Source organism: Leopardus geoffroyi, chromosome B2 (assembly GCF_018350155.1).
Source record: "Leopardus geoffroyi isolate Oge1 chromosome B2, O.geoffroyi_Oge1_pat1.0, whole genome shotgun sequence".
In the NCBI taxonomy this organism is placed as follows: Eukaryota; Metazoa; Chordata; class Mammalia; order Carnivora; family Felidae; genus Leopardus; species Leopardus geoffroyi.
Genome location: NC_059332.1, coordinates 57,360,598 through 57,388,176, shown reverse-complemented (window position 1 = coordinate 57,388,176; position 27,579 = coordinate 57,360,598). Strand labels below are relative to the sequence as shown.

Here is a 27,579-nt window from a genome sequence, read left to right as displayed (position 1 = left end):
TTATATTTTAAATATGTTTTGTCTCTTAAACATTCAGTTTTGTTTTTAGATTTCAAGGTTTTTAGTTCATTTTATGTTTATTTTTATTTACCTTGAATCTACCTCCCTTTAAATACCTCTCTTGATGTTAAAAATTAGGTTTGTGTTTCACATACCTAATACACCTCCTGAAACCGGAATGCCTGTGTTTTCATCTTGGCTGTACTACCTACTAGCTGGGTGAGCTGGGACAAAGTATTGGATTTTTCTGTGCTTCATTTGGACATTAATAGTACTGACTGGAAGAGATTTTGTGAGAGATCAAATGAGTTAATACAAGTCCAGGGCTTAGAATAGTGCTCAGAACTACTGAATAACAGGAGTTATTCATCATATGCACTTTACTATGTTGTAGATGACCAGCAGTGTTTCCCCTAAGTTTTCATTTTTATAGCCTTGAGGAGTTTTGCACTTTTTCTTTTACATGGTAGAACTTTATTTACCTTTTTTGGTAAACGTTTGTTTGTTTGTTTGTTTATGAGAGAGAGTGGGGGAGGGGCAGAGAGAGGGAGAAAGAGAATCCCAAGCAGGCTCCACACTATCAGCACAGAGCCCAACCTGGGGCTCCATCTCACGAACCGTGAGACCATGACCTGAACTGAAATCAAGAGTTGGACACTTAACCGGGTGAGCCACCCAGGTGCCCCTATTTGCCTTTCTATGTGATAATGATAACAATTACATGTGGCATACATTTATATAAATAAACACATATTGATCCACTTCTAGCCCATTAATGTTTTTCCAGGGGCAGTGACTAGAACTATATTTAGTATTCTAGCCATAAACACATCACATTGTTTTTAAAAGATGGAACTCCTCCTGTCACATTGAAAATATTCTTTTTTGATGAGGCCCAATATTTTTATCTGCAGTGGCCTATTAGCTGATATCTTTGCTGACAGTTCTATAATGTTCTTGGATCTTATTTCACTCTATATTATAGAACTCATTACCATAAATATATATTATATACTACATGTATATTTAAATTTTTCTACAAATCTTCTCTCACCTTTGAAACATATTTGTTTTTATGCCCATCACAGAGACGGCAAAAATTACTTTGATCCTATTTACATGGATAGTTTTAGAGACAAAATCTTCATTTCTCAGGTAAATATGGAAATTTATTTTTCAGTAAAAAAAGAAGGCCAGTACTAACATCAAGCTCAGGAAATTGACCAAACTTTTTGTCCTTTATTATTTTAGCTTCATTTGTTTTTTAGCTTCATATTGTGAAAATAACATGGTGTTAGATGTTTATAAAATCATTTTTCCCCTCTCTGAAACTATTGACTCTGCACACTTTTCTCATATAGAATGTTGTGTTCAAGATTTTACCTGCAGAGGAGAGATTGGCTCTAGGCTTGGTTCTGCTGTTGCATATTTTGCCATCTTGTTGGGAATGGAAGTGAGATGCCGAGCACTTCACATCATTTACAGCGTAGGGGCAGCCAATAATTAACATTGTGGCCCTTCTTTCACATAGAGGCTCTTTACAATGATAGTTTCTCTATAATTTTTGGTGGAGATGGATATATAGGTAGAACAGGGTTCCATCTAACCTACCAACTTGGATCTAGGTTATTTTACTGCAAAAGTGGTGAGAACTGGAAATTATCTGGGTCATCCCTGACAATTGACTGTCCAACCCCACCACAAATGTGCTTGAGGATGACAAACCTGACATGTTTCCAAAGAGCTCCTCCTATTTTTAGCCCATTATAGTTAAGTAAAATTCTAATTCTCTGTAACTTCCAAGGAATGTATCTGTAGTTACCTTTACCTTAGGTTTACCTCAAAAGACAGGGATGCTACTGAACTCTGTGTTAAAATGTGAAGTTAAAAAAAACAACTTGAATTTCCTGCTGCCTTTTATATAAAACTGCTCAGTGTTTAGCATTCTTAAAGGCAACATTTTTAGTTTTCAATATTTTGTTGCTTGAGGGCACCTGGGTTGCTCATTTGGTTGAGCATCTCTTTAAAAAAATTTTTTTTAATGTTTATTTATTTTTGAGACAGAGAGAGAGAGAGAGAGAGAGAGTGTGAATGAGTGGGGGGAGCGGCAGAGAGCGGGAGATACAGAATCTGAAGCATGCTCCAGGCTCCAAGCTGTCAGCCCAGAGCCCAGTGCAGGGCTCAGACTCAGGAATGGTAAGATCATGACCTGAGCTGAAGTCAGATGCTTAACCAACTGAGCCACCCAGGTGTCCCATCCAGCCCCTGACTCTTGATTTAACTCAGGTCATGATCTCCTGGTTCGTGGGTTTGAGCCCCACAATTGGCTCTGTGTTGATAGCACAGAGCCTGCTTGGGATTCTGTCTCCCTGTATCTTTGCCCACCACCCCCACTTCTCACCCCCTTGCTTACTCTCTATCTCGCCCTCTCAAAACAACAACAACAACAACAACAACAACAACAACTCATTATTTTGTTGTCTGTAAAGTTTGTAAATAAGAGGAAAAAATGAAAGAAGAATTTCAAACCACACGTTTGGATTCTGCTATTTTCTAGGTGTGAAGTCAGGGGGGGTAGTTACTATAACTTTCAAAGACTCAGCTGTTGCATCAGCAAGATGGTTCTAGGGGCACCTTCCTCATTCATATAATATACTTACACCACTTTCTATCACGTATTATATTTATGTTCCATGGAACAAGTAGCTCATCTTTATTTCTCCTATGGCATCCAAACCAGTGACTGGCCTCTTCTAGATATTCACTAAGTACTTGTTGAGTAAATGAATGAATTTCATACAAAGAGGGTGGCTCCCGTAAGTCTCCTGTCAACAAGGTGTATAAATGTACTATTTCTATTCTTTTCAGTTTCTATTTTTGATATATTTCAAAATGTGCATAGTCCCAATCAGTACTGACACATTAAATCATTACTAGAAACAATTATTAAAGAACTTATATTAGAAGATGAGCCATTATAAGAGTTATTTGGAGTGGTAAGAAATGACTTTCCAAAAATATTTGCTTGTCAAAAAATCTAAAGTTTAGAGGAGAACAGAGGACTCTTACTGTTTTTAAAATTTTCCATTTTATTTCATGAGCTTCTGACCTTTGAGTTTTTGCAATGAGGATTATTGCATTTGTAATAAAGAACATTGTAACAAAAGTCTCCAGAGATCCATGTATTCAGATGGAACCTCCTAAAATGCAATACAGCTTAAGGATTAAAATTATTTAAAAAATATATAGATGAAGAATTAGCGTTGGAAATAAGTAGATCTGTGGGTAATGTCTCCTTAAGAATGTCTCATTTTCTTTAAGTTGGGAAATGGTGGTCATTTGGGTCTTTGTCCTTAATGATATCAGGGACTCTAATTTCGGGTAAGACTACAGTGACTTTGCAGAAACAGCTTGGTTGAAGGAGTGAATCACTTAGTAGACCATAAAGAAGTGTTCTAGGTTTCCAAATAAGTTTCCAAAGGATGGTTATTTATCTGGTTGGTGAGTCAGAGAACTAAAAAGGCAAATACTTTGGACAGGTCTTGAGTAAGACAGGGAACAGATCAGAACTGAAGAAAATATATCTAATGACCAAGACAATAGAAAGAATGTGTTTTATAATTTTCTTTCTTTTTTATTTTCTTTTTTATTGTTCCTTAATGTTTATAAAATTCTTTTGAAATATCAGCATGCTTTAGTTATGCTATGAGGAAAAATAGGAAATAAGATTTTGTGTATGTCTTAAAGGACATAATCATAACCTTGAAGATAAGGTGTGGCTTTGAGGATAAATACAGTGAAGAAAACCCTAAAGGAAAGGTGGAATTAATGGGGTGAAGGGACAGAGTCACTGCGGAGCAGCTCCCCAGCAGGGATTCTTTTCTCTTAGCTCACCTTGAGAAAACTGAGGGAGGGAATCCATGTAACATTTTATCTAGGAAAAGTGTTTTGATTACATCAACCCATTCATTCTATTGGATATCCAAAGATTTCATTTTGAATCACTTATGAAGGAGAGATCTGAGTCGAAGTTCCCTTCTGGCCTTATATTCCAATATAGTAGGCCTTGGTTGCCACTCATTGATTAGAAAATATTTACTCAATTCCTATTTTATTCTAGTCAATATATTCGGCACAAGGATGCATATAAAATGCCACCTTCTAAGACTCTCCAGTCCTTGGACTAGGTTCCCCTTGTCAGTCTTTCCTGGTTTCATTTCCCATTCCATCTCTCTTGGATTCCATATCTCATTATTTTAGTCTTTCTTGCCAGTATCCTTAACTTATTTTTGTTATTGTCTTCCTAAGTTTGTATCTTCACAAAACCTCAATCCTGGAAGAATTTGCTGGAGGAAAAATAATTTACCTGTGCAGATTGATGCCACTATAACTTAAAAATCTCCCATTTCTGTGGGGCACTTGGCACTTTCGTTTCCTGAGTTGGCTTTTTTGAATTCTCTGCTATGACATTGTCAAACCATTTCCATTTTTCTTAAACCTCTAGTCTTGCATTCTAATACTGTCATCTGTGCATCTAATACTGTGCATCTCCCACCCAGAGAAGAAAATTGGAAGCTTCATAACTGGCTACCTTTCTTATCCAGAATAGACAAGAAAGAACAAATGTTTAAAATTAGTTTTGCATCCAGATTCTGCCACTTCCTGGGTGAACTTAATTGTCATGAGGCACAATTATGTCACCTGAATAGCCCTCATTAGATGTTGACAATTCCCTTCTTCCCCTCCTCCTCTTAATTTCCCTTTCCTCCTTAATTTTTTTTTCTTCTCTCTTCCTTCTAACATTCTATCTTCCTTTCTTCCTCTTGTAGAGGAAGATATATTAAAGTTAAACCTTTCATTTCAACTCTAGTTTCCATCTTTTCTGCCCTTTCAGGGACCTTGCTTTATCCTTCTTCTTCTCCCTTCAACATCTTCTTTATTAACTCCTTTCATTAAGCATTTAAATATGTGTAAGCCGTTCTTCCTAAAAGCAACATAAGCTTTTCTTAGACCCTTCGTCACTTCTCCAGTGGTCAAAGTCTCTGTCTCTTTCTCTTGTTATTTTTGAGGTGTATTTTCTGATTGTCTCTGCTTGATAGTAGAGAATATTTCTGTTGTGTTTGTAGTGTGTGGACCTTGGACTAACCATCTCTCATTCCCTCCTCAACTCTTTGGTGTCCACCTTCTTCCACTGAACCTGCCTTTACCAATGCCTCTAGTGACTCGAGTTGTAAAACGCAATGGACTAGCCTTTTTTCCTTTTTTCTTGTTTTTGATAATATGGAAGATGTATATTTATACAACGTATGTTTTTTTTTAATATAATTTATTGTCAAATTGGCTTACATACAACACCCAGCGCTCATCCCAACAAGTGCCCTCCTCAATGCCCATCACACTTTTCCCCTCTCCCCTACCCTCCCATCCACCCTCAGTTTGTTATCTGTATTTAAGAGTCTCTTGTGGTTTGCCTCCCTCTCTGTTTGAAACTTTTTTCCCCACCTACCCTTCCCCCATGGACTTCTGTTAAGTTTCTCAAGATTCACATATGAGTAAAAATATATGATATCTGTCCTCTGACTGACTTATTTCACTCAGCATAATACCTTCCAGTTTCATCCACATTGTTGCAAATGGCATGATTTTATTCTTTCTGAACAATGGACTAGTCTTAATATCAACCTTATTTATCATTTCAGTAGTAGGCCTACTGGTACTCCCTTCTTTTAACACAGCTTTTATTTCTTACTATCAATGAAACCACTCTGTCCCAACTTTTTCTTTCACCTTCTTGTCATTTTTTTTTCTCTGATTACTTTTTGGGATTCCATTTCTTTATTTACTTATTAAGTATTGTCCTTTTTCAGCTCTAGCTTAGTCCTCTTATCTTCTCAGTCTCTGCTCTTTCTCTTAATGGTTTAGCCACTTTCAGGGCAATGCTCTTTACTTCCATTTTATCTCTTGGATTCTGACCCCTGCTTGCTGTAGGCCTTCAGAAGACACAGTCATCATAGGGTCCATATGTTCACAAAACAACCCAGCAACTCCTGTCTCAGGTATCCTCCTCATCCTGGGATCTCTAGTCAGAAACCTATCACCTTTGACCCTCTGTCTCTTGCACCTCCTATATCAAGTCAATCACCAAATTGTTAAGTCTACCTCCCAAATATATCTGTAGTATGTTCATTTTCCCCATCCTTACAGCCATTGCCATAATCAGATCAACATAATCTCTACCCTAGTTTGCCCAAGTGGATATTGAGGCTATAAGTACTTCCTTGGTTTATAGTGGCAGTGGTTCTTAATTCTAGAAGGGATGCCTAAATATATCCTTGGCACTTAAGGAACCCCAAAAACTAATTGTTGCCTTGTGGTTTGGGGAAAAAAGTATACAAATGGAAGGAAGCTACTTTAATGATACTGAGAATTATTTTACAAAGCACTAAGCGAGATTTTTAAGAGAAGGCTGAATATTTTACCAATTGTGATGAAGAAGACAATAATTGATTACAAAATTTGATAAGGGATCTGCTTTCACTGAGGATTTAAAAAAAAATCAGCCATCTTTGAATGGAGTGGCTACAGCAAATTGTCCAGGGGGTTAATTTTGAGCTGTGACCAGAAGAGTAGATTACATTTCCTTAGGACAGGCTAGAAAACCAATGAGCGTAGGAAAAAAGAAATAAGTGTGGGACAGAGGAATGATAAAATTAGTTTTGAATGGGTGGAGATAAGGTTTGTGTGTAAAAATGGCCAGCTATGGAGTCTGGAGGCATTGGTGAGACTGGCCTCTGCAGGGCCTCAGAGAATACTAATCTGAATTTTTCTTAAAGGTGGGGGAAAACTGGATGCAACCTAAGCAGAGAAATAGTAATACCAACATTATGATTTAAAGAAGGACCATAGGCCATAGTGTGGAGGATGGATAAAAATGGAGAATGCAGGGAGGACATTTTGGTAACTGTTGTGGTAATCCAGGTGACAAAGATAGGAAATGGAGGCACTCATTTTAAATGGTGAACTCACTGAACAGAATGACCACAATCTGTTCCACTCTTCCTACTTCACTGTGCTCTGTTTTCAAGTGTTTGCTATTATAAAAAAAGTGACCCTGGACATGCATGACTTTATATTTTGTATTATTTTCTTAGAACAAATTGTTAGAAGTAGAACTAGTAGTTAATGGGTATGGATGGTTTTAGATTCATTGATGTAAGTTTGTGATGTGCCCTTTGAAGTATCTCTTCTGTAAATATTTTGAATACATTTTCCTCCCTTTTTCTTTGAAGAGCACACTTTAAGGAAACTGAAGGCATACTCTTTTCTCCCTGACATATTCTTTTAAATTTGATAATCATTGATACTTTTTTCTCCTTTTTTCTTTTCTTCTAAATTATTTTAACGTGTAATTATTTTTGAAAGAGAGAGAGAGAGAGAAAGAGTGTGAGTGGGGAGGGGCAGAGAGACACACACACACAGAATCTGAAGCAGGCTCCAGGCTTCAAAGCTGTCAGTGCAGAGACCTATGTGGGGCTCGAACTCACAAACTGTGAGATCATGACCTGAGCTGAAGTCAGATGCTTAACTGACTGAGCCACCTGGCACCCCTCATTATTTCTTTAAAAAAAAATGTTTATTTATTTATTTTTGAGAGAGAGAGAAAGCAAGGAGGGGAGGGGCAGAGAGAAAGAGGGAGACAGAATCCCAAACAGGCTCTGCATTGTCAGTGCAGAGTTGGCCGTGGGGCTTGAATCCACCAGCTGTAAGATCACAACCTGAGCAGAAACCAAGAATCAGACGCTTAACTGACTGAACCACTCAGGTGCCTCTCCCATTATTTCTCACAGAGGTTAAAACTTGATGAGATTTGTTTTTGGCTTGCTTTCTTTTTCTTGCACCCCATCATTAATGAAGTCAGAGTGTTTGGTAAATGCATTCGTGATTATACCTCAGACTGTAACCAGTATACAGGAGACAAAACAATGATTTTTAAAGTATTGATATTAAAAAGTAGCTGTTAGAGAAAATTGAAAGTAAATGAATAAAATCAGTGATATTTAGAATCTAAATAACACTGGTTAATACATTGAAAGGAAACTTATTAGGTCAAATTAGGGTCTAAATTTAATGCTTGGCACAATCCCTTTAGGTTAAGCCTCTTTTAGTTAATTTGATCAAGCCACTGGGTTGAAATGCAAAATGACAAACTTTTATTAAGCCATAAAACAACTTTCAAAAGCAACAATGTGATGAGAGAAACATGAATTATGAAAATTCTTGTAATATGAAAACTTCTTTGAGGCCAGTCCCATGTATGAGACAAAGGAGTCCTCTAATGGAATGACAGCAGAAACATTTCTGAAGTGGGAAAAGCCTCTCTGTTGGGAATGTCAAATGAAGTCAGGATCAACCTACTGTAGTGGAATCTTGAGACTGTCTAAGCTAAGCATGAATTGGATTTGCATATTTATGTCATGTGATCAAAATTAAATTGTGTATCTGTGCTTGTGCTCCCGGTTCTTCCAACCTGCCTTACCTCACCTCTCTCTATCTTCAGCGTATGTATCCCTTCTTCTTTTTAAGCTTGGCCTAGTTTCCCTGGCTGTGTGGAGACTGCTTATAAAATATTCTGCCTATTTAATAGTAGTAGTACTATAGAGTCCAGGCATGAGTATATTCTCGGAACCCTCCCTGAGAATTCTCCGACTGCTTGGCATACCCTCACCTCTCTGAGAAGTTCCCCTAGTCTATTGTTCAGAATCTAGAGCTGTTCAGATAAAGGATTAGGGCCTGACTCAGTGAGAGCCATCTCCCAAGAGCCAGGGGCCCAGGATACCCAAGAGGTATCTTTCCCACAGACAACCCCAGTAATGCAGAGCGCCTAGGGAATAATAATAAGGATTAATGTCTGTTTCAGTGCTTACTACATACATCAGGCACTGCTTGTCCAACATAATGGTGCAACCAGGAGATCTGTAAATTGGAACTATATTGCTGAATGTCTGACAGATCAAGAAAAGTTTCTAAACTAGTTGGTAAACAGGTGCTGATAAGAGTCCCTTAAGGCTCCCCCAACCCTCCTAACCTCTGTAGCTAGCCTACTATTCCTCTTAGGCTTTTGGAACTTTCATGATCCATCAGCTAAAGAGTTAATATCTCACCCTGCAGGGGCCCTCTAGAACCAGCAATGACGCTTCCCAGCATCCCAGCAATGATGCAGGGGTATTCTGGTGGTGTTCATTAAGGATGCATTAAGTATTTGTAATCTGGAGTTAATGTCTGGGTTCAAACCTTAGCTTTACCAATTATGAGAAATGTGATTTTGAGCTAGTTAATTAGTATTCCTTTGACTCAGTTGATAATATATTTATTGCAAGGGGTTGTTTTGAGACTAAATGAATTAATACATGCAAAGCATTTAGAAGAGATGTGACATATAGTAGGTACAATAAAAGTGTTTTTTATTTTTTATTAGCTGTAATAACAGTTAGATGTTTTGACCATCATGTCTCAGGACCACATTAAATACCAACGTTAGGGAAAAGATACGCCGTCACGCTGCTCTCATTGTGCTGGGGGCCTCCAGAACTGCATATTCTGAGCAGCGTTCCAGTCTTTTTGAGACCTGGCTGTGTAGTAGTTGAGAAACTTTCTTTTCTTCTTTACTTCCTACCTTATACTTTAAATTAATTGCCAACATTTAAAAAGCATAAAATTTCACAGGTGACTCTTATTAAAATGAACTTTCTCTAAACGGGCGTCTCTGGCATTTGGGAAGCAGAATGGCATTTTGGCAATCGGAAGATGTGTTTGTAAACTACATCTCTCACTCCCTCTTGAGGCCTTGGCAAATTATTCTGGGTCTCACTTTTCTCATTTGTAAAATGGAGATTCTATTACTGTGAGGGTTATGCTGAGAAATGTGCCTGACAAAGGGCTCGATTTTAGCACACTGCTATTCAGTTGCAGGTTATAGTTTAAAGCTGAAGGAAATCTTAAAGTCTATCTCATTTGATTCCTTCTATCTGTATATGAGGGATACCTAATGGGTCAACTAACACAAATGTTAGTCTGCTCAATTTTCTTTCATATTTACATACCTGACCAACTATTTCCTTGTCTAAACAAGACTTCTTAATAAAGCTAGTCATGTATTTATAGAAACATTTACCAAAAGTACAATTATATGATGTATATTTCTGGCAATGCAATTTTAGAAATGTTGAATACGTACAATAAAGTCAGGATATCACTGTCAGAATTCTTTCACAAGTGTATTGGAAAATATGTAAATAAAATGATAAACTGCTAAGAAAAATTAAACTCGTATATCTCACAATAAGTATCACATCATTCAAATATAAAATTGTCTGGAGTAGAGGAGACCACAATTTTCTAAGATGTGAAATTTTACTTTTATTTTATTTCATTTTATTTTATTTATTTTTTAAAAAATGTTTATTTATTTTTGAGAGAGCGCAAGTGGAGGAGGGACAGAGGATCCGAAGCAGGCTCCCCGCCGACAGCAGGGAGCCCCATGTGGGGGAGATCATGAACCTAGAGATCAGGACATGGGCTGAAGTCGGATGATGCTCAACCAACTGATCCACCCAGGCGCCCCTAAGATGTGAAATTTTAAAATGGCAAAAAAGATTGTATCCTATGAAATATACCTTTTAAAACGTAGTAACAATAATAACAATGTGTCCTGATTACATATAAACACCAACAGGTTGAATTCTGTTTTCGTCTTTTAGCTTTTGGAGGCTGAACTGGTCTTATTGACAAATGTGTACAGCTGTTCCCCAGATAACTTGCTCCCAGATACAGAATCTTTCAGAATCTGCTCTTCAAAAAGACAATAGCTCAAAAGATTTTAGACTATAGTTTTTGACCCTGACCCTGCCACTTATTTCTCCCTTCACACTACAATGAGGAGTTTGTAAAAAAAAAAAAAAAAAAAAAAAAAAAAAAAAAACATAAAAAATACTAATGTCTGCTTTTTTTTCTTATTTTTTTTTAATGTTAGCTTTCATGTCCTGGGACTGCAGGGGTGATTCTGCCCACTGTTGGCGCAGAGATGCCCGAGCTCTTCCCCCTTCAGCCCCTGCTTCACTGCCCATCTCCTTGCTGGGAATAGCCCTTGACAGGTCTATTGAAGAATTCTGTCAAGGATTAGAACTTGATTGTAAAAGTGAAGTTATTTTGTTTTAAAATATTTTTCTTTACATTTTCCCAAGCTATAAAACTGTTTTGAGTATAACATTTGTTCTACCCATAGAAACTAATATGTACAAATGCAACTGCATTTTTTATTTTATTTTTTAGATTTTAATTTACTTTTGAAGTAAAGTAAATATTGATGCAGTAAGGCTGAGGGTAAGAGAAAAGAAAGAATAGAATCTAATTCCTCGGGTACTTGTGCTTTTGGTCAAAAGGTTAGAGATCCAAAAAAAGATAGAAATCATAAAAAGAGGATTTTACGCTTAAATGGGTTTAGGCATGGATAATATAAAATATCCCAGAGTAAAAAATAAAGATTAAAATCTTGACTAGTTGGACAAGATCCCAATTTATTTAATTATATTTCTGTACCAGGTATAAAAGGAGTACAGAATATCCAGCCTGTAAACAGAATATTGTGCTTGTTAATTTTGAATTATTCAAGTGACAGAAGTGACAAAATTTACCTCATTATAAAAGTCTCTTACATTCACTTTAAAACTTAAGTATCCAGTCACCATGCTTTCCTGACATCCAGATTTAGTTGTGTGCACGATCTGTTATCTGGTTTTTGTTTATTAATTATTACAGGACACGAGAGATGAAGGTAATGAGACTGAAGTCAACAGGATGAGTAAATTAAGAAGAACAAGAAAGAAAGTTACTAAACAACATCTATTTTCAACTGAAGTAGGAGAAATGGATATATCCAACTCAAAAGGTAACTTAGTTACTCTTATCCCTCAGGAATATGATGTCAATTGCAATCTCTATTTAGTTCTCCTTTTTACAAAACCTTTTCTTTTCATCGAAGGGAGAAACAAAAACAAAGAAATGAAATTTAGTTCTACATAGGCAACACAAAAGATAGCAAATATAAGGGTATAACGAAACTATATAAAAATAACCAATCAAAATATTTAGCATGTAAAGGGAGCAGAACTAGGTTGATAGTGGGGCAAAAAGAAGACAACAGAGAGAACATATGCATAAGCAGGGAAGCACATTTCTGCTCTGAGATTGATTGCAAAGATCATTGCCAAGGATTTGGGAGGCCACAATAAAGATGTGGAACAAGTTTTCATGCCACATGCTGGGATTTCAACCAAACTCAATAGATCTGAAACAGTGCTGAAACTAGGAGTTAATCTGAGCAAGAGATGCAATCCAGGAACAGTGGTGTTCCAAGGCAGGGGCACAGGGATGGCTGGTACATGGTAACAATAAAAAGCAAGCAGGGTGCTCATCGATTTTATTATTGCTTTAAAATTTTCTGCAGACCATGTGCCCCCTTATGGCCTGCAACCGGTGCAGAACTTTCCCCTTGCCCCTCATTTGGTATGTCACTGCCCAGGAATAAATTATTTTCTCAAAGATTCCTCTCCATATCATGTTAAAAGACGGTTGAAAACCAAGGCAGTGTGTGTTTTAACATTTTTTCTTTATTATTAAAGAAAGGATCAGATACCAAATGGTGTGCCACAAGTTGGGGGATATGAGCAAACCAGTTGTGGGACCTGGCTCTGCAGACTCTCATCTGCCACAAGATGACAAGGACTCTGAGAATCAGACAACAGTGATAAAACCCTCCCGCCTCAAAACATCAGCCAGTGCTCCTTGTAGCGAATTTAACACAAACTCCAGCCATTCTGGTAAGGACTGGGAAACACACTCACGTGTCATTCTAGCCACTGCCCCCAAATTTGTGTTTGAAATAGAGACAATGTGGCCTTGATTGAGGAACGCTAGTCTCGGAGTCATCGAAGAATTTATATACCTATCATTTATAAAAGACCTTATAGTTTTCTTTAACCACTAGGCTGCTCATCAAGAAAATGGCGGGGTTGCAATGGATGATCTTTCTAGTCTTTTTTTTAAAGTGAAATTCTTTTAAGTTTCTGGCTTATTAATAGCTATATAAGTATTTTGGTCTATCTGTGTATGGGTTAAAAATCTCTGGGATCCAAGTGACAGAAACTAGTTAAAATGAAATATTGGGGCGCCTGGGTGGCTCAGTCGGTTGAGTGTCCGACTTTGGCTCAGGTCACGATCTCACAGTCTGTGAGTTCGAGCCCGTGTTGGACTCTGTGCCGACCGCTCAGAGCCTGGAGCCTGCTTCAGATTCTGTGTCTCCTTCTCTCTCTGTCCCTCCCCCTACCTCATGCTCTGTCTCTCTCTGTCTCTGAAAAATGAATAATCCTTAAACAAATTAAAAAAAATGAAATATGTATTCCATAAGGGAATCCCTGATAAGAGGGTTGAACAAACAGGGTTTGAAAAGACGGAAATATGACAGGGTGTGAAGTTAGGTTTCCACCGTCGTTACTGACACCAATTGCAAGTTTGAGAATTCCCCAAGACTAATCCTAGTTTTGATAATTTGCTATAAGGACTCACAGAACTCATTGAAAACTATTATACTCAAGGATACAGTGAAAGAATACAGATTAAAATCAGCTAAGGAAAGACACCCAGCAGGGGGAGTCCAGGAAAGTTCGAAGCGTGGTGCCTCCACTTGTCTTCTCCCAGTGGAGTCATGGACAGAACCACTCTTCTGACAATGATGTGTGACAATATGCATGGAGTATTGCCAACCAGGGAAGCTTACCTGAGTCTTGGTCTCCAGAGTCTTTACTGGAGCTCCATAGCGGGGTTCCATGTGGCAGACCTCCGTCTCCAGCTTCTCTGGGGGGTCAAGCTGATACAACATGACTCAAAGCTACCATGAAAAATGACATTATTAGATTTTCTAGTGTGGCCCCGAGATCACAAACAAAGACACTCTCGTTAGGCAGGGTGTTCCAAAGTCTTAGAGATTATCTTCCAGGAGCCAAGGGTAAGGAGGTCTCCTTTGGTAAGGTTAAATTCTTTACTACACACACGTCCTAAGGAGGAACTAGAGCCTGAGAAGTGAATGCTATCAGGACTCCATATGTATTAGTTTTCCATTGCCACCATAACGGATTACCACACATTTAGTAACTTAAAAGAATACAATTCATTACCTTATAGTTCTGTATGCCAGAAGTCAGGGTTGTCTCAGCTGGTTTCTCTGATTCAGATTTTGCAAGGTTGAAGTCAAGGTGTTGTCCATCTGGATTCTTATCCGGCGATTCTAGGGAGTTCATTCAGATGGTTGGGAGAATCCATTTCCTTGGGGTTGTAGGATTGAGGTTTATGTTTCCTTGCTGGCTGTCACCTGGAGTGGCCCTTGCCTTCTGGAAGCCTCTGTGTGGTCCTGTGTCTCGGGACCAAGACAATCAGTCAAATCCTTCTCACGTTTGGAACCTCTCCAAATTCTCTTCTTCTACATCTCTTTTCTCCTTACAGCTGGAGAAAGTTCTCTGCTTTTAAGAACTCACTTGGATAATCCAAGACAATATCCCAATTTTAAGGTTTATAGCCTTAATTGCCTGCAGTTTAACATATTCTTTAGGTTTCAGGACTTAGCATGTGAACATATTTGTGAGGCAGCTCTGCCCACCATGGCATTTCTCATCTCTGCATTTCTTTGTGTGTTGGCTTTGTGAGTTTCTCCAGGAAATGCAGGTGAGCACTGACAGTCTAGCCTCAGGAACTATTGATGCTAATGCCACAGGGGCCAGGTAAATAATACAAATGAGTAAGGTGGGCTTGTATAAAGAAACAGTGATGCTGGCTGTGAGGAACTAGAGCAGAGGTTGACACACCGTGGCCCACAGGACAAATTCAGCCTGCTGGCCATGTTTTGTAAGTAAGGTTTATGTATTGTCTATGGCTGCTTTTGTGTTACGGCGGCATAGTTGAGTGGTTGCGAGAGCAGATACCATACGGTCTGCCAAGCTGCAAATATTTACTCTTTGGCCCTTTACAGAAAGCATTTGCCAACCCATGGATTAGAGGATCTGTGCCCCATTTCAGGCCACCTCAGAGCTCCAGCCAGTGGTTGCTATGGAGAAATAATTATCCAGTGGTACCAAATTTAATTTCTTCAAAAGAAGCTTGAACTGAAGATTTTTCTATGCAATTTTCAGATTTTCAAGTGTCAACTATTCTAAATGTTTCCAAACACTGTGAGACAACCAGTGAGAAAACATCTGCTAGCCACATTGGCTCTTCCATGAACAGTTTGTGACCCTTGTTTTATACAGTCTCAGCCATAAAATTGAGATGAAATTTACCATTTCTTAGTCTTACATCAAAAAAATCTGTGGAAGGAATTTGTGTCATGAGCTCTCTTTGCACCAACCGACTATGACTAGGATTATGGGTATCATTATTAACTCAGTTTGGTTCATTCAGAAGTTCCCTCTTTGGCCCCAGGCTAGATTAATTTTTTTATAGGCCCAGAGCACCAAAAAGTGTATAGCTTGCAACAAACCACCATTACAGAAATTTAAAGATATGTATGAAAAATCCATCCCCCAATAAATGCTAGAAATTTTAACATGGTGTTTTCTTCTCTGTGATACCACCCTGACTCTAAAAAAAGTTTTTTTTTTTAAGTTTATTTATTTATTCTGAGAGAGAGAGAGGACACACACAAGCAGTGGGAGGGGCAGAGAGAGAGAGAGAGAGGGAGAGAGAGAAATCCCAAGCAGACTGTACTGACAGTGCATATAGCCTGATGCCTGGGGCTCGAACTCATGAGCCTATGCGATCATAACCTGAGCCGAGATCAAGAGGCCAACACTTAACTGCTTAACCGACTGAGTCACCCATGTGCCCCACCACTCTGACTTAAAAAAAAATATTTTTTGGGGCGCCTGGGTGGCGCAGTCGGTTAAGCGTCCGACTTCAGCCAGGTCACGATCTCGCGGTCCGGGAGTTCGAGCCCCGCGTCGGGCTCTGGGCTGATGGCTCAGAGCCTGGAGCCTGTTTCCGATTCTGTGTCTCCCTCTCTTTCTGCCCCTCCCCCGTTCATGCTCTGTCTCTTTCTGTCCCAAAAATAAAAAATAAAAAAACGTTGAAAAAAAAAATATTTTTTTTCAAAGAAGACCCCCCTCCGGACTTTTTTTATTGTTTTTGTTTTTGTTGCTGCTTTGTACTTGGTTATTCTGCCACCTGGGCTGACATGATACTTCTGGAGAGTGGGGTCACATTTGCTCTAAGAGGGTGTCTGTCAGAGAAGCCATGTGGAGGAAGGAGGGCAGGCCCTGGGAAGGGAGTGTGGCACATCATCCTAAGCATATTCCATAAGGTAAATGTGTTGCACAGTACTCTTTGGTGCGCTTTTCCCTTTTTAAATTGACATTTCTGAAAGCTCAAACACCTATTCCATCTGCCTTTTATAAGTGACCACAGCTTGTTCTCTATAGCTGAAATATGTCCTCATCGTCACCGAACACAGACAACATTTCTCCAAGGCATTTTAGTTGCTATAGAGCTTTGAAGTTTTATTTTAATTTTAATTTTTTTTGTAGTGTTGTCTTATCTCCCCCCCCCCCCCCCCCCCCCCCCCCCCCGCCAAACACTCACAGCAGGAAAACTTCCTCTGTAAAAGTAGATTGATTTAATTTATTAGTCCTCTGAGGGGATAGGAAAGGAGAACATCTCCCAGGAACCATACTGCAAGAAAAACAAATGAGTCCCCGAACTAGCAATTATCTGCCTGCTATTCATCATGTACATCTGGGAAGTCCTGACCAAAAGGTTTAATTGTAACTAACAAGTATGATTTATTTGAAGAAGAGAAATTCAGACAACGATACAGTAAGATTAGTTGATTCCTTGAAAATGAAATTAGATTGCATAGAATTCTCATATTTGATGGAAGAATTAAACTTTTAAATTAAAAAAAAAAGATATCAAATTACCAAAACATGTGATGCCAATTTCTACTTCTTAATTAGATGAGGCCAAATCATGCAGGGTTTATTAATTAATTAATTTATGCACACACCCCTTTATGAAAGGATTAAAGGAGTGGTCATTGAGCATCTCTGATATGCTCGTACTGCTGCAGGTACCGGGGATACAGCAGCAAGTAAAGTGTTCTCCTGGAACTGACATGCAAGTGGGGAAAGACAGAAAGTAAACATGTGATTATACGATATGGTGGGCAGTGATAGGGACTCAAGAAAATGGAAATGAGATGATATATTGTTAAGGGTTGAATTGTGTCTGCCCCAAATTCGTGGGTGGTTGGAATCCTATCCCCTCATACCTCACATTGTAACTGTATTTGGAGATAGGGTTTTAAAAGGTGTAATGAATGTTACTCTTCTTATGAGAAGAGAAGATTAGGACACCGAAAGAGGGAAGATCATGTGAAGACAGCCATTTACGAGCCAACGAGGGAGGGCTCTCAGAAGAGACCAACTCTGGTGACACTTTGAACTTAGACTTCTACCCTCTGGAAGTGTAAGAAAATAAATTTGTACATAAGTCGCCTGGTCTGTGGAATTTGTCTTGCCACCCCTAGCAAATGAATACATCTACTTATTGTCCAGCCACAGGTCAACTTGGCAATCTTTGAATGAATCAGGGGTTAGACCTGTCCGTACTGTGATCAGATCTCACAGAATTATTACTCCAGGTGATTATATTTTGTTTATTTTCAGCACTTTTAACCATGGTAAAGTATACCACCTTTGCACTCAATGGCATATGTATTGTCTATCGTTCCCCCATTCAATAATATAAAGCTGTATGAGGGCAGGGCTTTTTCTGGCTTCTTCCTAGATATATGTCCAATGAATAATAATAATAAATAAACAATACATGGTAACTAAACAACATATTTTGAGTGGATACATACTTTTCTTATTTTAAAAGAATGCATATTTATTGTAGAAATGTTAGAAGCTACAGGTAAGACAAAGAACTAATAAGATTGCCTGTGATTATATTATGGATGAACCAATAAAATGACCTTCCTCCTTTGATAGGAGATGAATACTGATTTTTTTATGTTGTTAAAATATTTATAGCTTATATATTAATTGCTTATTATTTTTAGAATACTGCTTGTCTGAAATTTTCCATATTTTATAATTTTTTAATGTTTATTCATTTTTCAGAGAGAGAGAGAGAGAGAGAGAGAGAGAGCAGGGGAGGGGCAGAGGGAGAGGGAGACAGAATCTGAAGCAGGCTCCAGGTGTCAGCACAGAGCCCAATGCAGGCCTCCAACTCACAAACCATGAGATCATGACCTAAGCTGAGGTCAGCCCTTAACTGGCCCCAGAAGTTTTCCATATTTTAAAATGCTTATCAGTTTTATTTTCTGTAAAGAGAATTGTTCAACCTGGGTAGAACACCCAATACTTCAGGATAGGTTGGGAAGACAGCAACTGCTAATTTAGCACGAAACATTGTAATTGCTACAGCTTAATTGTTTGTGTTAAATGGAAGGTAGTTATAAAGCCTCAGGAGTCTCAGAGTAGCCAAATGTATCGGTGACAGGACATTATCTCTAATATATTTGTAGAGGTGGAACCAGTAATTTGTTTTCCTCATGCTTCACATACTTAAAATCTGCTTAATCTGTGTTTTTAAACTGTCAATCTTTATGCCTATTTTTAAAGCCAATTATATATCAAAAAAGGATATTCAGGTATCACGTTAAAATTATAGCTGCTCAACATCAGTGATGTGACAGATTGATGAGTATTCAGATTCAGACATGATCATGGTACCATTACTAGGGTTAGAGTAATTGTGTTCACTTTATGCGTTTCAGAAGCACTTATATGATGCTTAATGTCTGCCAGGGATTGTTAAATAACTTGTTTAATCGTCACAGCAAGCCTATGAAGAGGGTAATATTGCATCAGTGAGAAAGCCCAGGCACAGAGAGGATAAAAAAAGTGTCTAGGGCACAGGCAGGATTCCGAGGGAGGCAGATAGGCTTCAGTGTGTGTGTTGAATCATCACGGTCCGCTACCTCTCCTCAAAGTTTGGACAGTAGCTAACATGTATGATGTGTATTATGTGCCAGATCCTTTAGATCTATGTGCTTTATATATATTCATTCACTTTATGGTAACAAGTCACCAACTGGGAGTTAAGAGGTCTGGTTTCTAGTTTCAATTTCAGCACTGGACTGAGAGCATGATTTGGACTACCTTACTGTACCTCTCTGGGACTCAAGCTAGACAGTTGGTTGAATTAGGTGATTTATCTCCAAACTCTCTTCTAGCTCTGAAGTTTTAGAATTTGCAGTCTACCTTAAATGCCTTGAAAATATATACATACCTACCTACACACGCACACACACATAGACACACACACACGCACATTTGGGGTTAGGTTTCTGGTTTTAAAATTGAATAGTCACTCTAGATTTTTCCTCTCTTACACTCTCATCCTTGAAGAACCCTTTTGTTTGCTCACTCACACTGATTTTAAAATTTAAATCTGACAGTGACATGTAGATGTCTTAGATTTAGATGTCATTATAAAATCCTTTTGGCAAACAAAACAAGAAACACAAGATGGAAACCCGCAGAAAATACACAAAAACCAAACACTTTTGCCTTTAATCATACAGGAACTTCTAATGAAGGCATTACTAGTTAGTTCAAGAAGCTCAGTCTTTTCAATGATAGTCATCTGTATGCAGACTTGTGTGGTGCCTTATTCACATAAGGTTATCTTTCACCTACCCCCAAGTGCTAAACAGTCTCTAAGGCTGTTTAGAGACCATGTTTTTGGGAATATGGTAAAGGCAGGGAAAGAAAGGTAAGATCCCCAATTCTAAGCCAATAATAGTATATGAGTATATGAGTATATGATGCTTTTGTTAACAATCATGGTGACGAAGCCACTACTGTGTAGCTTCCTTTTGCTTTTCAGTTCATCGTGATCTAACTACTTAGGGCCATTCTCTATTTTACAGATAACACCAGAGATGGCACTCAGCTTCCGACCACACCCCATATCTCCTCTAGAATGAAGCACATTAAGCAAGAGATGGTCAAAAATCACCTACAGTTTGTGCGATTTGAAGCAACAGACCTCCATGGTGTGTCCAGATCTAAGAGTATCCCTGCACACTTTTTCCAAGTGAGTTTTACAGGTGGAGTTAAGATTAAATGTAATTTCACGACCATGAGCAAGCAAATGGTCCTAACTAATCTTTCTTATTTTCTTGTAATCTGTACAGTAATTAAAGCTGAAAACTAATAATTTATTTTGTTTCTCGCTTGTCCCTCCCCAAACACATTATTGCTCCCTAAGGAGCTGAACATATACTTTCAAGGCCCAAGCAGCAATTCCTTTACCCGATAGAAATACAAAACTAATTAAGACTGGTAATTTTAGTTTTTCTGCCTTGAATAGTTTCCCTCTATAGAATTATCTTTTCTCTCTTGCTGCAATTATGAAGATTATATTTTGTTTGACATGAGAAAATTGCAACAGAAGACCCAAGAGCAAATATCAAATGAAAAAAAAAGATTAAATAGTAAGAATTTGCTAGATAAAAAGAACATCCCTTTCAGCTTCTAATTCTGATAAGAAAATACCTTATTATTGTTGGATGACTTAATGAATATGATTAAATTCTTGAAAATAGTGATATTAAGAAATATTGTAGTTTTGGATATGTTTTGAGACTTTTTGAGATTTTTTTTCCAGTTTATGTCATGTATTTTTTTAATGACTGATTTATTGCATCACTGAAACATTTCTTAGAAGGAAAGGAAGTTAGTCAGTATTACATATGAAAGTGTGAAAGTTAAGCATCCTTGAAGTTTATTTTTAAGAGATATCTTACTTTTATCACTTTAATATTAAATTGTAATTTTATCATTTGTTTTATTTTGGGAAAAACTGAGCATCCCAAAAACACTTTTTTTTTTACAAGAATTCCAACAGGTTCAAATTTGTTTCTTAAAAATTTTCAACATCACTCATCATCAGGGAAATGCAAGTCAAAACCACAATGAGATATAATCTCACACCTGTCAGAATGGCTGGTACCCAAAAGACAAAAAATAACAAGTGTTAAAAAAAAAAAAAAGAAATAACAAGTGTTGGCAAGGATGTGGAGAAAAGGGAGCCCTTGTGCGCAGTTGACGGGAATGTAAATTGGTGCAACCACTGTGGAAAACCACAGTATAGAGATTCCTTAAAGTATTAAAAGTAGAAATGCCATAGCATTCAGTAATTCCACTACTGGCTATTTACCCTCCAAAAATGAAAATACAAATTTGGAAAGACATATTACCCCTACGTTTATTGTAGCATTATTTACAATAGCTAAGATACGGAAACAATCTAAGTGTCCATTGATAAATGAATAAAGATGTGGAACACATATACAGTGGAATATTTCTCAGCCACAAAAAGGATGAGATCTTGCCACTTGTGACAACATAGATGGATCTAGAGGGTACTATGCTAAGTGAAATAAGTCAGATAAAGAGAGAAATACCATATGATTCCATCTACATGTGGAATCTCAAAAAAAGAAAACAAAGGAGCAAACAAACAAACAAGCTGAAATGGATTCATTGAGAACAAACTGATAGTTGCCAGGGAGTATGGGGTAGGGGATGGGTGAAATAGGTGAAGGCAATGACAAAGTACAAAACTTCCAGTTATAAATACGCCATTCGGATGAAAAGTGCAGCAAAGGGAATATAGCAATAATATTGTGATAACGTTGTATGGTGACAGATGGTGGACTTTGGTGGACTTTGTTGTGATCCAAATTTCAGTTATTATAGAGATTTAAGCTATTTTGCAAGAATTAGTATTGAATTCCTGGTGATCTATATTGGGGTGTGAAGTTGTTCTAGTGCTTTATATATATACAAGGTAACTTAATTTGTGGTCATGAACATGACATGTTTGTATATATTTATATATTTCCCCCTACGAATAGAGTAGTTTGAATCAGAATGTCCAAAAACGAAAAAAGAAAATGATAGTGTTAACAAAGATTGCTCGGAAAAATACAGATTAAATCGTTTGAAGAATACAGTGTGACTTTTTACTATTCTTTAAATTTGTGAAGGCCTAGTGGAATGAAATGGTAACAAGCCGTTCTTTATTGTTCACAATCAAGTGAGTACAAACAGATTTAAATTGCAGGAACTCTCAGAAGTCTCATGAGTAAAATAATATTACTCCTCATGTTAGATACATACAAAACGACAGATTTTCAAACGAAGAAATTGAAAAGTAGGGAAATAATATTATTTCTTACAGTAAAAATTCAAGTGAAAGGATTTTATATTAAAGTACTCTAAAATTCCACAATATGTATGTGTGTATACAGGTCCTTGAGGGAGTTGAAAAATTAAGCAGGCACTGAATAACTGAATAGTGCTTGACTTTCTCTACTTTATTACTGGCAAAAGCAGATTTGGGTCAGCTAAGCCAAATCGCATTTGAAAACATGTGTATAGATGGTGGAAAGTGAAGGAGACAGTGGCTTAAGGTCAAAGGCAGAAGAGGGACCAGTAGATTGCCTCTACTAGCTTTGGCCCCTTTTTGGTACCCATGCTCTTTGGGATTGGAGGTAATATAAGAAACGATTTGGCTCACAGAATGTTAGTATGTTTTATTAACCTCATGATGCACACTGACATTATGGGAACCAGACTTTATATTTAGCTTTCTCTACCATCAGTGTAACCTTCAACACATGAAGCCTTGTTATACTGCTCTGACACTATTTCTAGAAATTGTTTTATGTGTCTGCTCAACTTTATAACCTCATCATGTCCCTGTTGTCTGGCACATAGCAAAAGTTAAATAAATGACCAAACCTATTGACCCCAGAGGTATATAGCTAGAAAGTGTCTTAGCAATCATCTAGTCCAACACTTTTGTTTCACAGACATGGAAGCTGATGGCACATAGTCCAGTGATTTGCCTAACTTCGCATAGGTAATTGGTGAAAGACCTAGGGCTAGAAGTCAGATTTGGTAGCATCCAGTTCATGGCTGACTTGAAGGCTATAACATTTTGGAACTCTAGCTCACAGGCAATGTTTCTGGGACTGTGAGGCTGCGAGGCAGTCATTCTTAGTGGGCTATGAAAATGACTGAAGACAGAAGTGCAGCTTTCAGTAGACCTGGTTCCTCTGGTGTTAGGATGTCTGTCATGTGTGTCCTAGAATAAGATACTTGTCATGTGTGTCCTAGGATTGACCCATACTAGTCTCTCTGGGAAGAACTGAGGATTCTCAGTTAACTGTGTGGATTACAATAGAATAAGCCAAAATAAAATCTTATCTGAAGTATTAGCAACTATGCCATAAAATAAAAAGTGCTTTGAAAAGGGCTAGGTTATAATCATTTCAAATAATTTCATAAGGCTTTACCTTTGTTGTTTGTGATAAAGACATTTTATCATTGGACCTTTTATTTAGGACTGCTACTTTCAGATCCAAGAACGTATAAAGCCTTGAAGGCTAAAAAGGTTAACAGTTGCTTATAAAAGTAACTTTGGGGGTTTATTTTTAAAATATTTGAAATTTACTTGATACTAAGCTAATGTTACCCAGCAGACATTAGACACATTTTTTTTTTTCCTCATCAGCAGTGTCTCACCCCCACCTCCACCTTTTTGTTTGTTTTCAAGTTTCAAAACCTGATTGCTGTGTCTACTTTCTTTAGGAAAAAGTGATCCATGGCGTTTGCATGCCTCGAGGTTATCTTGAATTGATACCAAATCCCAAGGACGATGAAGTGGATCACATAAGAGCAACATGTTTTAATAGTGACATAGTCCTGATGCCAGAGCTCTCAACCTTTCGAGTGTTGCCATGGGCTGAGAGAACGGCAAGAGTGATATGTGACACATTCACAGTGACCGGTGAACCTCTTCTGACTTCCCCAAGGTACATTGCCAAGAGGCAACTGAGCCAGCTACAAGATTCTGGCTTTTCCTTGCTCTCTGCCTTCATCTATGATTTTTGCATTTTTGCCGTGCCTGAAATTATCAATTCAAAGACCATATCTTTTCCTGCTTCAACGTTGCTAAATAATCATGACCAGACTTTCATCCAGGAACTCGTTGATGGTTTGTATCACACAGGAGCCAATGTTGAGAGCTTTTCCTCCTCTACCAGGCCCGGTCAGATGGAAATCTGTTTTTTGCCCGAATTTGGCATCAGTGCAGCTGATAATGCATTTACCCTCAGAACAGGGGTCAAAGAAGTGGCTAGGAAATATAACTACATCGCCAGCTTTTTCATTGAGACTGGATTCTGCAATTCAGGAATTTTGTCTCACAGTCTCTGGGATATCGATGGGAAGGAAAACATGTTCTGCAGCAGTTCTGGGATTGAGGAGCTCACGATCACTGGGAAAAAATGGCTGGCAGGACTCTTGAAGCATTCCGCTGCTCTCAGCTGCTTGATGGCTCCCGCTGTTAGCTGCCGAAAGCGTTATTCTAAGGAGAGTAAAGACCTCAAGGACAGTGTGCCTACAACGTGGGGATACAATGATAACAGCTGTGCTTTTAATATCAAGTGTCATGGTGAGAAAGGTACCCGGATAGAGAACAAACTGGGCTCAGCCACTGCGAATCCTTACCTGGTGTTGGCTGCTACTGTTGCTGCAGGCTTGGATGGGCTTCAAAGCAGCGATGGTGTCCTGGTTGGTCCAGATGACAGCACGGACCTCTATCAGTCAAAACCTTCCGAGATTCCTTTGAAACTGGAAGATGCTCTTGTGGCACTGGAGGAAGATCAATGCCTGAGACAGGCTCTCGGGGAAACTTTTATTCGCTATTTTGTTGCCATGAAAAAATATGAGTTGGAAAATGAAGAAACAGATGCAGAGAGAAATAAATTCTTAGAATATTTTATTTAGAATAGCACCCTTAACTCTTCTTTCAGAGATGTGATTTTTACTTAAGTAGTTGATCTCCCAGAAAGGAAAGATTGGATTTTTATAATTAACACCAAAAAGACTACAAATGCTTTCGCTCTTTTTTGTCCCCATGGAGTATGTGACAGATATGAAGTGGGACTGCTGAGAGATTCTGACAGTAGAAACAAACAATAAAGTTGTGGTGCGGCTGTATTATGCAAATTTACCAGGTCTTGTCAGTCAGTCATCATTTCCTCTGTGTATGTTGACCTACATAGAAATATGCAGTTATTTTGGGCAACAGATACATTCACACAATAAAAGAAGTCTTAAGAATTACAAAACAGAATTTAAATGACTAAAAAACCCAAAGGATTTCAATTAATTTCAATTATACACATAGGTTGTGACTGCCAGAAAGACAAAAATGCTTACTAATACAATCTCACTAATCAAGACCTCTGGAGGACAGGTGCTCTGTTTCCTGCCCTTTCCCCACCCTTCTGCCATTACCCTTCCTGTTGGCCAACCTGCAGGTGATGTGGCGAGGGTGACACTCCTGGGAATGGAGCCCGCACAAGATGGAGTAACAACGTGGAAGCTGTGTTGCGAAGCAAATTTTGCAAGCATCATTGTGATCTTTCTAAATAAGTTAAATGAGTTTTCAAAAATATGTCATGATGACAAGTTAGCAGAAGTTTTCACCTATATCCCTTCTTTTCACTGTTTTTTTACTAGTTTCTGAAAGGCCTGGGAAGTTCAGGGCTATAATGTCCATGAGAAACAAATCCATAAGAAATAAAATTTGGCTGGGAACAATGAGGTCAAATATTTGAAAGTCATGAGAGTTTTTCTTTAAGCAATATCTCATATAGAATCCCATGCATAAAACACAGGTGGAATGGGTATGTGTGGCAGGGTGGGGGGTGGGGGGGATGGCTGGGCTCTTCATGCTTCGTTCTGTTCTTTGAAGATGTCTGTAGTGCTTTGTGAAGTGTCAGAGCAACTGCCTATATAAGAAGGCTATGCTTGCAGCTTAAGTTTATCGTTAAATGACTGATTCTACTGCCCACAGAGTTTGGTATGTCCCAGAGAATATTAAGTGTTCCAGATCTTCATTTGAATGAGATAATATTTCTAACTATCCCTAAAGTTTAGCTTCATTGGGAGGAAATCCAAAATCCACTGAGTAGCAAGTGAAAACCCTATTCTACTGCTTAGGATCAAACAAGAGATTTTATGTTCAATTAAAACTGACAGTGGCCTCAGTTTAGATAGCAAACACAAGAGCAGAGGATTAGACTTGGCTCACATCCTCCTATTCAAATTCATAGCACCCGGTAGCTTAAACAGTCAAACTCGCCTGTCCATCACTAATTGCTGCCCTCTTTTCTCTGTTGAGCAGGAGAATAACGTTCTTGGTGGATTAAGAGGTAGAGGGCAAGGTGGTCCTGGGTGAGTGGAGAAGGAAAGGAATCAGCCCAGAAACTTCTGAGAATAGAATCCCACACATTACATCATGGGAAGGATGGCAGGGAGGAACCCCATGGCAGCTTGCTAGTTATTTGCCAATATTCAGTCTCTCTCTGTTCCCCATAGTAACACCTAAATGTGTCAGTTGGAACGCATGATGGAAAATAAAAATGACATTTCTGAGTTCCACTGTGGCTGAGTGTGGTCATGTGATTAGATTCAGGCCAAAGAGATGTAAGTACAAGTGCTGCATGGAAACTCTGGGAAACTTCTTTAAAGGGCACACTCTCTGTTTCCCGCCCTTTCTCTATCCTTCTGCCTTTGCCATTCCTGTTGGTTAACCTGCAGATCTTGCAGCTAGAGTAATGCCCTCGGGAATGGAACCCACACGAGATGGAGTTACAAGGTGGAAACTGCTCAATGGCCTACATTGAGATTTTTACCTGGGAGAGAAGGAAACTCTCCTCTAAGGTGCCGTGATTTTGGGTCTTTGTTTCTGTGACAAAACTTATCTTCCTACTTGTGTGTGTGTGTGTGCACGAGTGCATGTGCCTGAGTTGTATGTGTATATATACGTGTGTGGGGGACATTTAGGGAATTTGAGAATGAAAGAATAAAGATATAAGAAACAGTGAAAGACTACTTCCTCAATCTTTCCACTTCTTGAGAATCTGAATCAGAAGGATCCACGCGTGTAAAAAAAAACTGTACTATCTCCCACCCTAACAGAGCTGTATAGACACTTCTGTCATCCATGGGCCTTCATGAAACATGGCTAGCGTTTTGGCTTGTTTTTTCCACAACAGATAGAAGGTGCTATAAAATACTGCTAATCAAGTTGTTATATCAGTGTGTGTGTGTGTGTGTGTGTGTGTGTGTGTATGTTATATCAGCATAACCTAAAAAAAAAAACTACAAAATTCAGGATGGCAATGTGAGGAAATTATGTAACCAGGAATAATACCTTTGATGTTAATTGTACCATAGTGAGTTGACAAAAAATGTTCGGCTGATCTTACAACATAATTTGGTGTGGTAATCTTCACAGAGATTTCCTTTAGGTGTGGGCTGATGTATATTCTTGTTTTTAAAGGTAAAACCAAAGTAACATTGGCCAAGAGTAAAGTTGAGG

At 38.4% G+C, this 27,579-nt stretch overlaps 1 protein-coding gene across 2 annotated transcripts in view; it reads left to right on the top strand.

The window, feature by feature from the left end:
• LGSN (lengsin, lens protein with glutamine synthetase domain) overlaps positions 1-26,636 on the top strand; it is a 29,324-nt gene extending 2,688 nt beyond the window's left edge. The window contains exons 2-5 of one of the 2 annotated variants that reach the window (XM_045498654.1): positions 11,815-11,944; positions 12,678-12,875; positions 20,042-20,208; positions 23,775-26,636. In XM_045498654.1, the coding sequence (XP_045354610.1) occupies positions 11,815-11,944; positions 12,678-12,875; positions 20,042-20,208; positions 23,775-24,974 (1,695 nt within the window). In that variant the 3' untranslated portion in view covers positions 24,975-26,636. The remainder of the gene's footprint in view (positions 1-11,814; positions 11,945-12,677; positions 12,876-20,041; positions 20,209-23,774) is intronic. The other variant, XM_045498655.1, reaches the window with a different exon arrangement.
• The last annotated feature ends 943 nt before the right edge of the window (positions 26,637-27,579 follow it).